The sequence below is a fragment of the Capra hircus genome, chromosome 4 (assembly GCF_001704415.2).
Source record: "Capra hircus breed San Clemente chromosome 4, ASM170441v1, whole genome shotgun sequence".
Lineage (NCBI taxonomy): Eukaryota > Metazoa > Chordata > Mammalia > Artiodactyla > Bovidae > Capra > Capra hircus.
Window position 1 is genome coordinate 1,352,306 of NC_030811.1, and position 17,275 is coordinate 1,369,580.

The 17,275-nt window shown below is 47.5% G+C and overlaps 1 protein-coding gene across 3 annotated transcripts in view; it reads right to left on the reverse strand.

The window, feature by feature from the left end:
• The window catches only part of UBE3C (ubiquitin protein ligase E3C), a 113,433-nt gene that overhangs the window by 39,648 nt on the left and 56,510 nt on the right, over positions 1-17,275 (reverse strand). The window contains exons 13-17 of one of the 3 annotated variants that reach the window (XM_018046641.1): positions 16,933-17,159; positions 5,679-5,783; positions 4,529-4,616; positions 3,966-4,063; positions 2,996-3,128 (exon numbers count right to left, since the gene is read on the reverse strand). In XM_018046641.1, the coding sequence (XP_017902130.1) occupies positions 2,996-3,128; positions 3,966-4,063; positions 4,529-4,616; positions 5,679-5,783; positions 16,933-17,159 (651 nt within the window). Of the gene's footprint in view, positions 1-2,995; positions 3,129-3,965; positions 4,064-4,528; positions 4,617-5,678; positions 5,784-16,932; positions 17,166-17,275 lie in introns of all 3 variants that reach the window. The other 2 variants (XM_018046640.1, XM_018046639.1) reach the window with 2 other exon arrangements.

Genomic DNA, 17,275 nt, shown 5'->3' on the forward strand with positions numbered 1-17,275 from the left:
GCGCAAGTGGGCGCTTTCCACTGGCCTCTGTTTGGCACGGGGCGTGATCAGGCGGAGGCGGGGCTCAGGCAGCAGCAAGCAGAGGCGGCCCTGGTCGAGGGGGTATACTGACCCTGCAGACAGGCGGCTCCCACGGCTCCGGCTCCCCTGCAACCACGCGCCTGTTTCCATCCCTCCCAGCTGCGGGCCCCACACATGTCCTCTGAGTGTCTCCGTAAGTTTTGATACATTTTAACTTTTTATAATAGATTTTGTGCATATTTTTGGCAATAAGTGATAAAACAGACTAGCCTCTACATATGTCTCATGCATTCGTGACAAATTTTTCTTAACTTCTGCAGTATTCTAGGTTGAGTAGTTCACCTGCCAGTGTTTTGAAATTGTCACAAATCTCCAAAAAGTTCCTGGAGAAGGAAATGGCAATCCACTCCAGGACTATTGCCTGGAAAATCCCATGGACAGAGGAGCCTGGTAGGCTACAGCCCACGTGGTCGCAAAGAGTCCGACACGACTGAGCGACTTCACTTCACTTCCAAAAAGTTTGCCAATGTATTTCTTGAAAAGAAAAATTTGCCCAAGTGGACCTGCACAGTTCAAACCTGCATTGTTCAAGGGTCAACCGGATTTTGATTTTACCGTTATCATTTCTTCTTCAGAAGAACAAGGTAACAAATCTTGCCCATTAAACAAAACAAAACCAGCACGCAGGAGCAGGAGCGCGCTCTCAGGAACTGAGCGGAGCCCAGCACGGCTCCAGCCGCCGCCCTGCACAGTGGGCCACACTGAGCGTGCCGTGGTGGGGGGCGCCAGCTCCCCTCTCAGAGCCACGAGCTCCAAGGGCAGGCGCACTCCCGCCCACAGTCCACACAGAGAAATGCACATGTCACCCTGCTCGCTGAGCTCCCAACTGCAAAAGAGACCACACAGCTGCTCTGAGCTCCACCACATCAGCTCGCGTGTCAAAGGAGGCGAAACCCACAATTCATAAGACTGTTCTGAGACGATATGAGATACGAGAGCCCATAACGAACGGCCATTATTTGCTTCCGTGACTAAATGATATATGGAAAAATCATACTAATTGGTTACATGTAAATGACTAGGCAACAAAGCACTTCAAACCAATTTTCCGTAAGTAAACTAAACATACTGAGATGATATTTAATTTCACAATCTGCATAGCAAAGTATCAAACAATTTTAATATATTGTTTAAAACTTCTTAATCAATAAGGGTCAGACTTAAAGAACACTTTAAAGATTTAAAGCACTGTAATACAGATATTATATGATTTTTCCAAATTCTTTAGACTCGGTGAGACTATCAGCAAGCACAGCTGAAGAGCTGGCATGTGGCCAACTTCTGAGTAATTCTCAAGCTTAAGGAGTCATTAGGAATCTGGGGCTTGTGTCATTGAGCAGGAACAGCGTACTCTCCATGAAACAGTTTTAGAGTTAACTGAAAACTGTTGCTAAGCACACGTTCTCATTTTGGCTGAAGAGCTCAGAGATATTCGAGCCCCTGACGGAAGCCCCGGTTCACCAGCACAGAAGCGGGTCTGCCGTGGACAGCCACGCCCTCCCCTGCGGCCCCTCACGCGGCACTGGGCTCCTGGTTCCCAAGTCCTGCCTCGTGTCCTCAGTCTCAGGAAGCCTCCAAGCATCAAGCACACCTCGGCTCCTCCCTGAACACCCTGCCAACCGTGGCCGATTTGACACCCTGTTACGGCTCATTTTCCTTGTTTTCAAACACAAGTTCAACAAACATCTACTGAGCGCTAGCTGTGGGGACCCTGGCTTAGACCACGAGGCCCTCAGTGAAGCGGGACACACAGACAGAGGACTGCCAACACAGTGACACACGGCACGGCACGACTGCGGCTGGGGCTCGTCTCCAAGGAGCCGCAGGGCCCAGAGCGTGAGCTCTCGCTTCCTCCCCAAAGCACCTACGCTAGGGATCAGAGCAGCTGATCTCTGCCTCGCTCATACAGAAAGCTCTGAAAGCATGGCATCCCAGGCGAGAGTGACCCACAGAGTGGGGCACTCAGTCTGCGGTCAGACTGCAGCTCAGAGTCCGCCTCAGTGTGCGGTGCTGGACGTTAGAGGGCTACGGCATACATAACAGAACTAAGTTACGTGTAGAACAAAAATTCGGCACACAAAATCGAGAACAGAGTAAGGGAACAAGTGAAGCCAGCCTTCCTCTGCTGCTCCTACAAAATGACAAAAATAGCTCTTTATCTGAGAAGAGAGAAAGTATTCAAAATGAGAGGCTCTGCTTTTCTGGAAGAAATTTAAATTGCTGCCCTAAAAGAACAGGCAATTGCTATCCCACAGCTGACAAGCTCCCATCACCTGTACTGATGTAACACTGATTTCATGTGATAGCATGGACACCAAATTCTGAAGATAAAACTATTAATAAATAAATTAGTAACACTAAACCTGTTAACACTGAGTGCCAAAGATTAACATAAGACAAAAATGTGCCGTTCACCCGAGTGCTGTCCAAATCAGCGTTACCATGCAATTCTCTCCTCTCACAGAAGTGTCACGGAAGCACTCTTACCTTTCTATCAAGAAATTGGGATTGCAGTGGTGTTTACTTTAGTATATTTAACTCGGCTTACATTTTACGATATTCACATAGACTGTTATAAACGAAATACAGTCTGTATATGGCTCTCCACCAACATTTTTATAATTAGAGCTTGTCAGCTAAATTTTAAAGACAGATATTTGGGGACAGGAAGAGTTTCTTATCTTAAAAAAACAAAAGCAACATCTGAAAGGTTTCTGTGGCAATAAGTATTTGCCAATATTAGAATCATTATTTGATAACAGACATACATTCCCCCAAATCTGACGTACATTTGTTTTAAACAGTCATCACAGAATAAGATGATCAACACTAATTTTTGTAATGATCACCCTTTCCTATAACCCCCCCAGCCTCCCCCTGTCATATGAACACATACAGAGAGAATGATATGTACCATTTTCAGGGGAAAGTTTGTCATAAGCATCTTCATAAATATAATTTCTTCTTATTGTGACATTAATTCCATCCAGAAATGGACCATCTCCTTGAACTTCTTGCTTATCTGCATAAATCAATCTCTGAAAGATCTAACAAAGGAGAAATTATAAGGTTACTTGAAAACAACATTTTGTTATAAACACAAGCAACCAAAAGAAGAAATTGTTACATAAACCTTAAGTTTGTTATCTGCATAAATTCTGAGACGAGTTTTAAAGGCCAAGATACCAAATACTGATGTTATGCCTTATCAATAAATGTGCAGTATTTATGTAATACTGCTCTTTTCCCCCACTTCACAACAAACTTTTAAAATCCCATGCTATGGCACATTTTCGGTACTTCCTTCTGGAGACTTCTATACAACTCCAGGTGGAGCAGGAAGAAGAGCAGCTGTGAGAAGCGGTACATTGATGCTGGTATCGGTAGGGCGATCCCCAGGGTGAGAAAACCCCGGTAGCTGGTTTTATGCTAAAAGTCCAGTAGAGGGCGCTCAGGAGTTATGTAACACCATGTGCGTATGAGTGTGCAAGCGTGTGTGAGGTTTCTTTTTTTACTTTTTACTGGAGTATATTTGATTCACAATGTTGTGTTAATGTGTGTGGTTTAATGAAGAAATGTCAATAGTGTTAAATGTTCACCCTGTGAGAAGAGTGGGCAGGCCTAAAAACACCCCCTTGAAGCTGTTTTGTAAGTAGAGAAGTGAGGCCGTTTTCAGAAATTTGCTAAGTAAGTTGGTGAATAGAAACAAAACATCTTTCAAGAGGTATTTGGTTGGGTTATGATTTTATAAACCATGGTCAACTATTACAATCTAGTGAGAAAACACATTATTCAATCACAGGCTTCAGAAAACTTCCCACTGGTGTTACTTTTTCACACTGAACCCGCTGAGTCAATCTGCAGAGAACCAACTGGAAACGTACCTTCACCCGCTCCTCAAACGGAACCACAAAGGGCAGCTGGGTCAGGATGGCGAGCTGCCTCTCCTCGGACACGGACAGCGGCGGGGACTCCAGACCTACTGCAACCAGAGGACGCCCCGTGAGCCCGCCTGCCCCTGCAGATGCGGGGCTGCACTCTGCCAGGCTGCACTCCCAGACACCCTGGCACAGGGGGCACTACTGGGGCTGCCAGGGGCGGGAGGGGGCTGGCTCCCAGTCACGAGGCGCTTTCCAGAGATGAGACTCCTGACCCAGCTGACCGAGGTCAGAGGCCACAGGCCAGGAACCCGCGGCGTGCGTGGCAGCACACAGCCCACGCTCGGCCAGCTCAGGGCACGGGGCGCACGGGCGCGGGGCACGCACCATCCAGTGTGGCCCACAGGGCACGCACGGCAGCACACAGCCCACGCTCGGCCAGCTCAGGGCACGGGGCGCGCAGGTGCAGGGCACGCACCGTCCAGTGCGGCCTGCAGGGCACGTGCAGTAGCACACAGCCCACGCTCGGCCAGCTCGGGGCATGGGGTGCGTGGGCGCAGGGCACTCACCGTCCAGCGTGGACCGCAGGGGCCCAATCCTCCCCATCCGCCGGAACCGCCACGCGTTCCTGGACGCTGGGACGTAGAGCTGGGTGACCTGCGGGGCCACAGACTGCTCAGTCCCGCCTGCTCCTTCCCAGGAGACGCTCTCATACTCTCCCCTATGTGGGCCACCTTTCACATTTTCACACTGCAGTTATTTTTCCTACATACACTCCAGGGACATCTCTACTTGCTCTAATCAACAACATGTAATATCTGGCCACAGTAAACCACCACACAATGATTGCTTTACAAAGAAACCAGATCACCCTTAAAATCTAGCAGTTTATTACCGTTACCGAATATTCATGACTGAAACACGTTGTATGGATGAGTAGCCAAATAAGGCTGGTAAGTACTAACCCACTGTCTCTCGGGTCCCCTCACCTGACCCCTGTCAGAAAGGCCCACAGGCCCGAGGCCCTCGCCGCTACAGGACCGGCCGCAGCTCCTCAGCCTGGGCCATGGGCAGGGCTGGGTGCCACAAGCTTAATGCAAAGATGCAGCGTGCGTGCGGACAAAGCAACGCTTCTGAACACTCCTGATGTTTCTTTTCTTTACCATTTCTGCAGTCACGCTTCTTCTATACCCAGTCACTCTCTGCCCCTAGCCCCGAGATTCTGAGATGAATCCAGTCATGTGTTTTCCTGACAAACAAAAATGAAAACACCCCGAGTCCTTTGGTAATGCTGTTTTCATTATTTCAGAACAGGCCACACTACTGAATTTACTTTACATCTAGACCTTAATAATACTCACATTTGTCTCTATCCCTTTAGAAAGTCATAGGTAAGTCCCATCTCTTTTAAGTATTAATACTAAAAATATACTGATACAATAAAAGCAAAAGTTTTTCAACTCCCCCCAAAAAACCATTACACGCCAATACACTTTGTGGCTTAAAGCAAATCAGGATTGACAACGATCGCAGGACGCACGTGTAAGTCAGTGACGTTGCTATGTGCTCCATCATGCGATCTAAGAGTCGGCAACAAAAGTGCACTCCTAATTATTAACTACATGATACACAACCTGAAAAGATTTATTCTTCTCAGAAAAGATGCAAGCTGAAAGAATAAGTCTAATGAAAAATATGTAGAAGATCTTCCAGCAATACCTTATCTGCTTTGATATCCTCTTGCTCTGACAGCCAGTGATTGGGGGGGCAGAAGCTCCTCCGCGTGTCCCTGGACTTCAGCATCTTCACGAGGTTGGTGATGACCTGGGGGCAGGGGAGGGGGCAGGACCAGGTCACGCAGGCAGCCCGGGGACGCCCGCACACCATGGAGGCAGAGGCGCGCACGGCTCCCCGAGGGGCTGCCAGACCAACAGCAAGCCCGCTCACGGAAGAGCGTCTCGCTCCGTGACCACAGCAGGGAGCTTATGTACAAAGCGGTCAACGACCCACCAACAAAGAGAGAAAATGACACAAACGTGCAAGGGCTGACTTTTTAAAAGCTGCAAGGGAGGCAGTAATTTTTAAAACACAACGTGAAAATGCATAAGCTCACCTGAGCTATAATGAAAGACACCTCCAGGCACAGCAGTTCTCCTAAGGCTAGAACACATTGATTCTTCTGAAAACACGCTATCTGAGGATGCCAGTGGGGAGAGGGGGCAGTGTCCTAGATGCGCCTTGTCCATCTTCCAGAGACATTTTCAGTATCTCCCGGACGGAAGCCTCTGGAATTCGTCTACGGCTCCCCCCTAATTCTACACAAGCCCAGCCGACCCTCCTCCAGAAAGCCTCCCCGCACACTCTGGTTGCCCAATGCCACCTGCTATCCCAGCCCAGACCACACTGCTGTCCCCTCAGGGGACATCAGCCCCTCCATAAACAGAACCCTGCCGTGAGCCCCCCGAAACAGAATACGACTGGCTACCTAGAGAAGCAGCCGGCGCCCACTGACCAACAGTGGTAATCCTGTGATGTGCGATCAAAGGCGTCTGACAGTCCTGCCGGGCTTCAAAAGACATGAAGCGACACGCAGAGCAGAAACGTGTTTGCAGTAAACAAGGGAAAACCAACACGGAACTGGGAGACCCAAGGGTCTTTACAAGACCACGGCCTTTGTGAGCAGGAGTGGGTCCTGCAACCACTATGTACGTAGTGACTCTGACCGTGTTTTCTGAAAGTCCGCCAGGCTTCTGTACACGCTGCTTCCAATTCAGTAAAATACAATTTGAACAATGCATTAGGAAATGTCATTCTGTGTTCAACCAAAGTGGGAGAGAAGGGGTCCCTGGTTGCTATCTCAGGCCTCCATGACACAGACTCCAGCTAGACCACATAACCAGGAAAGAGGAAGAGTACCACCTGAGCAGCTCAGCCATCCAGACAAAGCGGCACCAGCGAAAACCACTCAGGCTCTCGAACACAGCTCTCACGCTGGTGGGCACACGCTGCCGATTTTGCGGTGACGTCCACCACACGGCACACTGAAGCCTACTGTGACGCTACGGCAACGCCCTTTCTGAGCCAGCAGGAACGCGTCACAGGTAAGCAGCGAGAGCCTGTGGTCCTCCAGCAGCGGCGGCGGCGCCTGCTCGGGGTTAGGCCACACACAGGCAGTGCTTGAGGGAGACTGATTTTAAGCCCAGTCGAAGTGGACGGAGTGTCCGGTTCCACCTGGCGACCTGCTGGTCACAAGCAGGGCACGGCCGCTGACCTCACACACCTGACTCCTGGGTGTCTCTCAGTTTTGCTCCCAGGAGAAAGGATACCTCAGTGAGCTACGTTCTGCTCACTGAGGTTCGGGACAAACTCAGCGGGGTTCACACGGAGCACACCAGCAGGAGCTCTTCCAACAGTGGGGACAGAAGCAGGATCCCTAGGCATGATGAGCGTGGCACAGCATCTCTCCTTTCGCACACCCACACTAGTATTCTAAGTAAATTCAGCTGTAACAGCTACTGTGCTGAAATTTACCCACCACCCACAACTGTCGACAAAAGCCGTGCCTTCTGACAGTTAATGTGTTTATTTAAAGGCACCCGTTCACCTGTGGCTCCCACGCATCACCCCCCGCACCCCCTCCGAGTCCTGACACTTTCGCACCGCACAGCTGAGGAGGTGGCGCTCCGCAGAGCGGTCATGTGCTCACGTCTGCGGCTACCTGACCCCAGGAGACAAACTGTCCTCCACGTTCTGGTGTTCAAGACCGGCCAACCTCTCCTGCCGAGGACGTTTCTGTCCTGGAGGTGGCAAGCATGGTCCAGCTCTTCAGAGAGGACCACTGCCATGACTCACCCTAAACCACCGTGAGAGTGAGCGTGCACTCTCAGCACAGGCGTTCCCTCCCTCCCATACTCTCACGCTCTAGACAGGAAAGAGGAGAAGCGCACAGCGTCCTATCCTGGCATCACTGTATCCTCTTTCAAAACCAGAGGAAGGAAGGCTCGCCTGGAGGCTCAGTGGTCAAGACTCCGCCGGCCAGTGCAGCAGACCTGGGCTTGATCCCTTAACAGGAAGATCCCACATGCTAGGAGAAGCTAGCTCTGGGAGCCACAGGCCCGGTGCCCGCGTGCCCGAGAGCCCGCGCCGCACAGGGGAGGCCACCGTCACCAGAGGCGCGGTGCGGCCACCGGAGAGCAGGCCCCGCCCCCACGGCTGGAGAACAGCCCTGCAGCAACGAAGACTAGCACAGCCCAGAGAAAGTGCACACAGAAAGCCTTGTAGGAACGAGAGGGAAGAGAGAGGTGGGGGACGGGAGGCAGGCAGCAAGGACAAGGCACAGGCGGAGCCAGGCCTAAGCGGAAGGGCTGGCGGCAGAAGCCCCTGCGGAAAAGCACGTCCGAAAGCGGACGGGACGCGGGACGCGGAGGTGCCAGGGAGGACGCGGAGGTGCCAGGGAGGACGCGGCCCGGCCAGGGAGGACGCGGCCCGGCCAGGGGAGCTGACTCTCAGACAAACGCCAAACACAATTCTTAGCATAGCTGTCTTCTACACAGAGCTTTATTCAAAGGGTGTCTCAAACACAGGTTTTAAGAAGCATAAATGTACCCCAAGTATCACACAGGATGCACTTGCATCTAAAATGCGTTTGCTGTTTCTCTGAAATCCAAGTTTAACTGGGTGACACATATTTTTATATTTGGCAATATGAGGTGTGGACAAATTCCCAAAATATTTTGGAAATGTCATATCTCCTAAGAACATTTTTGTCCTTTACTTAAATTATTTTTTCTAACTTGTAGAGAAAAATACAAATTTTAAGAAATTATGAAAATTTAACTGGATCCAGAGGATCATTACCAAAATCAGATTCATTATAGTCTTCAGAGATGAAAATGGAGACGCTCTATACAGTCAGCAAAAACAAGACCTGGAGTTGACTGTGGCTCAGATCATCAGCTCCTTATGGCAAAATTCAGACTTAAACTGAAAAAGTAGGGAAAGCCGCTAGGTCATTCTGGTATGGCCTGAATTCAGCCCCTATGATTACACAGAGGAGGTAACAAGCAGACTCACGGTACTAGGTCTGGTAGACAGAGCGCCTGAAGAACTACGGACGAGGTCTGCACCACTGTACAGGAAGCAGTGACCAAAACCACCCCCAAGAAAAACAAACGCAACAAGGCAAACTGGTTGTCTGAGGAGGCCTTACAAAAACAGCTGAGAAAAGAGCAGTGAAAGGCAAAGGAGAAAGAGAAAGATAAACCCATCTGAATGCAGAGTTCCAAGCAGCAAGCCTTCTTAACAATGCAAAAAAATAGAAAGATACCAAGGGAACATTTCATGCAAAGATGGATACAATAAAGGACAGAAACAGGACGGACCTAACAGAAGCAGAAGATATTAAGAAGAGGTGGCAAGAATACACAGAAGAACTGTACGAAAAAGATCTTATTGACCCAGATAACCACGATGGTGTGATCACTTACCTAGAGCCAGACTTCCGGGAATGTGAAGTCAAGTGGGCCTTAGCTAAGAAGCATCACTATGAACAAAGCTAGTGGTGATAGAATTCCTGATGAGCTATTTCAAATCCTGAAAGATGATGATGCTCTGAAGTGCTGCACTCAATATGCCAGCAAATTGGGAAAACACCGCAGTGGCCACAGGACAGGAAAAAGGTCAGTTTTCATTCCAATCCCAAAGAAAGGCAGCACCAAAGAATGGTCAAACTACCGCAAAATTGCACTCATCTCACATGCCAGCAAAGTGTTAGCCACTCAGTGCTGTCTGACTCTCTGTGACCCCATGGACTGTAGCCTGCTAGGCTCTTCTGTCCATGGAACTCTCCAGGCAAGAATACTAGAGTGGGTTACCATTCCCTTCTCCAGGGAATCCTTTCATCCCAGGGACTGAATTCAGGCCTCCTGCATCGCAGGCAGATTCTCTACTGCTCAGCCACGAAGGAAGCCCATATGCCAGCAAAGTGACGCTCAGAACAGTGCAGGAGCCACGAGCTTCCAGATGGAAGCCCTTCAGAGCCGGCTGCGCAGTGCACGAGCCGCGAGCTTCCAGATGGAAGCCCATACGCCAGCAAAGTGATGCTCAGAACCCTTCAGAGCAGGCCGCAGCAGTACCTGAGCCGCGAGCTTCCAGATGGACAGGCTGCATTTTAAAAAGGCAGAGGAATCGGAGATCAAATTGCCAACATACGTTGGATCAGAGAAAGAGAATCCAGAAAAACATCTATGTCTGCTTCACTGAGTACGCTAAAGCCTCTGACTGTGTGGATCACAACTGTAGAATGTTCTTAAGAGATGAGAATACCAGACCACCTGACCTGCCTCCTAAGAAACCTGTATGCAGGTCAAGAAGCAATGGTTAGAACTGAACATGGAAAAATGGACTTGTTCAAAATTGGGAAAGGAGTACATCGAGGCTGTATACTATCACCCTGCTTATTTAACTTATATGCAGAGTACATCATGTGAAATGCTGGGCTGGATGAAACACAAGCTGGAATCAAGACTGCTGGGAAAAATAACAACTTCAGATATGCAGATGATACCACTCTAATGTCAAAAAGTGAAGAGGAACTAAAGAGCCCCTTGATGAGAAGGAAAGGAGAGCGGAAAAGCTGCCTTAAATCGCAACATTCAAAAACGAAGATCATGGCATCTGGTCCCATCACTTCATGGCAAACAGATGGGGGGAAAAGTGGAAACAGTGGTACATTTTATTTTTCTGGGCTCCAAAATCACTGTGGACAGTGACTGCAGCCATGAAATTAAAAGACACTTGCTCCTTGGAAGAAAAGCTATGACAAACCTAGACAGCATAGTAAAAAGCAGAGACATTACTTTGCCAGCAAAGTCATACAGTCAAAGAAATGATTTTTCTAGTAGTCATGCATGGATGTGAAAGTTGGACCATAAAGAAGGCTGCTGCTGCTGCTGCTGCTAAGTTGCTTCAGTCATGTCCGACTCTGTGCGACCCCAGAGATGGCAGCCCACCAGGCTCCCCCGTCCCTGGGATTCTCCAGGCAAGAACACTGGAGTGGATTGCCATTTCCTTCTCCAATGCATGAAAGTGAAAAGTGAAAGTGAAGTCGCTCAGTCGTGTCTGACTCCTAGTGGCCCCATGGACTGTAGCCCACCAGGCTTCTCTGTCCAAGGGATTTGCCAGGCAAGAGTACTGGAGTGGGGCGCCATTTCCTTCTCCTAAAGAAGGCTGAGGGTTGAAGAACTGATGCTTTTGAACTGTGGTGTTGGAGGAGACTCTAGAGAGTCCCTTGGACTGCAAGGAGACCCAACCAGTCCATCCTAAATGAAACCAACCCTGAATATTCATTGGAAGGACTGATGTTAAAGCTGAAGCTCCAATACTTTGGCCACCAGATGCGAACAGCCAACTCACAGGAAAAGACCCTGCCTGATGCTGGGAAAGATTGAGAGCAGGAGTAGAAGGGGGCGGCAGAGGATGAGATGGTTGGATGGCATCACCAACTCAATGGACATGAGTTTGAGCAAGCTCCAGGAGATGGTGATGGACAGGGAAGCCTGGCGTGCTGCAGTCCATGGGGTCGCAAAGAGTCAGACACAACTCAAATTCTGTGATTTCAAAACACCTTCAAACATACTCCCTTTCTGTACATTCATTTTTAGTACCACAAGCTGCTAGTGGTATTTAGTACTGAAAAACCAAAGCTCACAGAAGTAACCATTAAAAAACCACTGAAGTGACGAAAGAGTGTCAAAGGCAATGAAAGCTGATGTAACAATTTTAAACTGGACCAACAGACACCCAGTGTTGAGATTCAAAAGACAGCTTTCCTCTCAGTAAATTTTATCTAATTTCCCGTGCAGATATGCCTACTACAGAAGACTGGCACGGTTTTAGATTTAAACAGGCCTTCAGTCATGGGAGTGCAAGTCTGCAGACTGAGGTAAGAGGCCACTAACGCCTGCCCCACAGGGACTAACTGCACGCGGGCCTGGAGCCTCCGGCTGACAAGCACCCACAAAAGGCAGCACCCGCAGCAGCTCTAACTCCAGGCAACAGCCGCCACCTGGTCCTGAGGAGACCCTGAGACAGTGAGACCCAAGAACCAGTGCGTCAAGAAATATAAGCAGAGGCAACGAACAAGTGAACACCAGGATGACTGACGTGTGAGCGCAACACACAGCTTCAGGAGGCTTCCACAGTGTAAACCTGCCCTTTCGTGGTTATGCCACGCGTTTACTTGGCTCCCACATCGTGCTCTTCTGCGCTGGAGCTGAATCTTAAATAAATACTGGAGAACTAACGAGATTATCTAAGCAAATATTCAGAAATGCACTAAACCGCTGCGCGTGTGGTGACATGCCACTAAAGGGAAAGCAAAGGGACTCCCTGGTGGCCTGGCGGCCAGGACTCCGTGCGTCACTGCTGAGGGCCCCGGGGTCACTCCCAGCTAGGGAGCTGGGGTCCAGGAGCCGCACAGCCGGAAGCCAAACAGCGACGCCCTCAAACCCGGGGTTAAAAGACCACGCAGACAACCAATTAGAGACACACAGATGTCTCATAAAAGTCACACCTGACAACTGTCCAAGCTCAAGGTTTTAAATTAATATGCACTGTTTCACAAGATTACTGTATATTTGAAAGTCGACTGGCTATCAAGATCGCAAGAAAATCTAGACCTTACGGAAATAGTCTTAAGCATTACATATTTTAAACCATAAAAGAAATTCACACACATAAAGAACACATCTGACGAGGACTTAGAGCTATGAATGCTCAACTATGACATTTCTGAGTGGAGATCACTGACGTTCAGCTTCATTAGCGCAACCAAAGGAAAGCATCGATGCTCCACAACCGGAAAGGCACCTGTAACAATCTTCTGAGCTTAAACGCAGTGGGCAAAATCAGATATCTTAGGTGATTACCTTCAAACTTTAAAACAAGCATAGGACAAGGCACATCATTTACGGGTACCTAACTGGCTTAAAGCTCAGCATTCAGAAAACGAAGATCATGGCATCCGGTCCCATCACTCCATGGGAAATAGATGGGGAAACAGTGGAAACAGTGTCAGACTTTATTTTTTTGGGCTCCAAAATCACTGCAGATGGTGACTGCAGCCATGAAATTAAAAGACTCTTACTCCTTGGAAGAAAAGTTATGACCAACCTAGATAGTATATTCAAAAGCAGAGACATTATTTTGCCGACTAAGGTCCATCTAGTCAAGGCCATGGTTTTTCCAGTAGTCATGTATGATGTGAGAGCTGGACTGTGAAGAAGGCTGAGCACCGAAGAATTGATGCTTTTGAAGTGTGGTGTTGGAGAAGATGTTGAGAGTCCCTTGGACTGCAAGGAGATCCAACCAGTTCATTCTAAAGGAGATCAGCCCTGGGATTTCTTTGGAAGGACTGATGCTAAAGGTGAAACTCCAGTACTCTGGCCACCTCATGCGAAGAGTTGACTCATTGGAAAAGACTCTGATGCTGGGAGGGATTGGGGGCAGGAGGAGAAGGGGACGACAGAGGATGAGATGGCTGGATGGCATCACTGACTCGATGGACGTGAGTCTGAGTGAACTCCGGGAGTGGGTGATGGACAGGGAGGCCTGGCGCGCTGTGATTCATGGGGTCTCAAAGAGTCGGACACGACTGAACGACTGAACGGAACTGAACTGGGTAAATGTGTGATGTGGCCAATATATAATAAAGAGTTTTTTAGATTTTAATTTCCTAACGAAGAATATGTAAAAACGAAATATGAGAAAAACCAGTAAAGCACCAGCTCTAAGATTATTCTCATAGAAAGCCAGAATGATTTTCCCCGTGTAATCCTAAGCTCAGAATGACTTCAGCAGTTGTGTCTCTGTCCTGTGTGCTCTCAGCTTTGCTGCTGAGTCTCTTTCCTTGTGTAGAGATGCTCAAAGAACAGGGACTGTCCAATTTCATTTATGGTTCCCCAGCACAGGGCAGAGCCAGGGTTCCTGGGATAAACACCGTGGGTGTTTAAAATAATTGATATTAATGACACCCCAGCCTATAAAAGCCATTAAGTATCTGATATGGATTCCTGTTGTCGATGGCTAACCTAGTTTTATAGAGCCTTTAGTTATTAGTATTCTCTAGCATGTTTAAAACACTACACAATTACTTCTTAAGGTAACCACTTTATTGAGTAGGCAAAACCAAAGCCAAGAAAAAACTTTCAAAGACAGAGAAAGACACAGCAGGCAGCTCGGCCACTTTAGAGGAAGCCTGGATCTGCCTCACTGGTCAACACTGATGGTTAACGGTAGCACGGTTCAATCACAGCTAGGGCACTGCTGTGGTTTTCTGTTTTCACTTTTTAATGAGTCTTTTTGACACTGAAAAATCCAAATCAACCACCAGGCAGGAGAAAGCCCCTCCTCTCCGAGTCCCTCTGCGCACAGATGAGTGCAGTACACCTTCCCCCCTTGGGGTTAACGCCAGCGCAGCCTGGCAGCTGCTCACCAAGGCACATCAAACAGGACTTCCTGTTGCCTCCCAGGGCTAACGCAGTTACCGCTGTAAATTACACTCGGAGAGAAGCTGATAAATTTGATAAATGTACAAACTGTTTCAGCAGTGTCAATGCGGGGCTCAGAACTGACCTCAGTTCCTACAGTGACAAAGAAGAATGACTCCATCCACTTAGAAGTCTGTTCTGTGACCAGCCCCGAGAGCCCCTCTCGGAAACCGGTCTGGGAGGACCATCAGGAGCTAAAAAATGAAAATGGCTGGTGGCTGGAGGAGCCAGGTCTCCTCACGCGCAGCTCTGTCAAAGTCAGCAGAATGCAGGCAATTATTGCAAAATGCTACTGCTTTCTTTGGTGGACTCTACTCCTTGAATTGTTCACCTCAAATGCGACACTGAAACATACAGAAGCGCTAAACTTTCACCTTCACACTCCCCAGGGGCAGTGGAGCGGAGCGGCACAGTCCTCATGCCGGCTCCGCCAGCCCCGGGCTGTGTCCCCATCAGTAAAACGGGGACACCTGCGGCGCCTTCCTTACAGAACTACCGCTCGCGTGGACTGGCCCCTGTCGAGTCCTCAGAATGCTGTCTGAGACAGCAACCACTCAGAGTTAGATTCTACTTCATATTAGAGACAATTTTTTCTTAAAAGAAAATAACAAGTATCAACTGAATCTGTTCAAAGACCATGCCTTGATTTTTTTCTTTTTTTTTGGGGGGGGTGCTGGGCTTAGCTCAACAGTAGGCAGAACAATAGCAACAAAATCTTTACAAAGAAGAGGAATCTTATTCAAAAACTTGTCTTCAAACAAGTCTACTCTAAATTCAGATCTTCATAACTCAATTTGAAACCTAAAGACAATCCTGTTTCAGAAAAGGTGAATGCTCACGCTAATTTTTAAAACAAACAGAAACTCTGCAATCCTTAATAAACTAGCAGTGAATCATTCTGCGGCCTAAGAACAAATTCACTGTAAAATTTTCGCTTAATGCTCATGCAAAATAAAGCAGGACTGGGGAAAAACGTCGTAAGACAGCAGAACTAAATTCAGGAGGCTCCCGGTGCTAAAGATAAGCCTGGCATGTGAAAATCACGGAACGGTGAACAGGCGCTATAGAATGATGGAACTATCTGACACTGTACACAAAACCTGGTAACATGCACAGTGGAAAGTTTCACTAACAAAGATCCCAGAGTTTAATTAGATCCTTAAAAGGAAAACATATGCTACCATTAACAGCCACATCCAGGAGAAGCTTACACAAGAGTTACAAGCCTTAAACGGGTGACACAGCTTATCTCAACTTAGAGAAGATGCAGAAGCGTCCGTCTTTAAGCAAGGATATATTAAGGGCTCAACATGTGACCTCAAGAGTTTACTTAGGAATACAGAGACAGGTAATTAAAATAAATTGTGCAAATATATATTACATCAATCCGCACATGTTATAAATTCAATGATGCATTAGCACTGTATTCAGTGCAATCAAAACATTATCAGTTACTCTCACTGCTCCTAATGCTGGTGCTCAGAAGTGAAATGTGCTGTAAAACCAGGCAGAACGGGCCACACAGAGCCCATCGTGGGCTCGCAGGATGAATAAGCAGTCCTTAATTAGCCCATCAGGTTAAGTGCAAGCATTAATGGGCCTTTCCTAAAGTCTAGCTTGACATCTTTCTCCAAACATGGCCAAGAAGAAAGTTCCATTAGCAATATTAATACAAGCTTAGTTGATCATTTTCATTCAATTAACTTCTTTCAATTAAATAGATCGCTTGACAAAAGCAGTGATAAAAGGCCTGCAGGGACAGCTGACGACTCCAGCTGAACATTAGGGAGCGAGAGGTCGCCGGCACTAAACGGACTGTAAATCTAGCACCAATTTGGAAAATGCGCTTCTTCTGCTCCCACTCCTATAATGAGCGAATTCAGCTGACGAGATGTGTTTGCTGCAGAAATTTCATGGGAAGTCAAGCACCCTTTTCCTTTTCTTTTTTTCTACCCCAGTAGTTGTATTCTCTCAGTGGTGGTGGTTTCTTGCCAACATTTCAGCCACAGTAACTCATAACTTCTCTTTCTGCACAGTTAAAAATGAAGGTATTTTACAATAATTCATATTCAACTTGCATTAAGTTAATGATCTTATTCCACCTTTGTTAATCAATTTCTTAAGATTAAATAAATAAAACTCGTAAGAGATCTTTTAGTGAAAAATAAAAAAAAAATTTTAATTATACATCACCTTGTCATCGAAAGTACTTGGGGCAAGTTATAAAAGATATATTTTACAATGTAAAAACAAGGCTTTAAAAGGAGGCAAATAAAAAATGAAAAAGACTCTTCTTACAAGTTTTGCAAATTAACAATCAAGCCAGAAAGAAACCTGTATCTCTAGTCTTCTAAAATGAGTCATCCAAAAATATAATCTGTATGTTATTTGACCTCAGTAAACAAAAATATTCATACACTCATTACCTTAAATAACTGAATCCATCGTTTCTGCTCCATCTGTATACACTGCTGCATTTCAGAACTGGTAGTCACTCCAATACTTTGAAAGGCGGTGATATACTCTTCTCGAACTTCTGGCTTTGTTTCTGGATATGCCAGTTTGATGATCCCTAAGCACGCGTCGCGAAGGCATCGAGACAACACTACCAGCTCTTCTAAAGTAAAAGGCATCATTGACGATTGTCTTTGACCTACAACTGAAAAACAGTCCAATTTTCTATTATATTTGGGCTCCCCCCCTTCCATTTCTTACACACTCAAAGACTTAGAAGGCTTAAAACTTTCCTACCATCTATGAAAATGGACG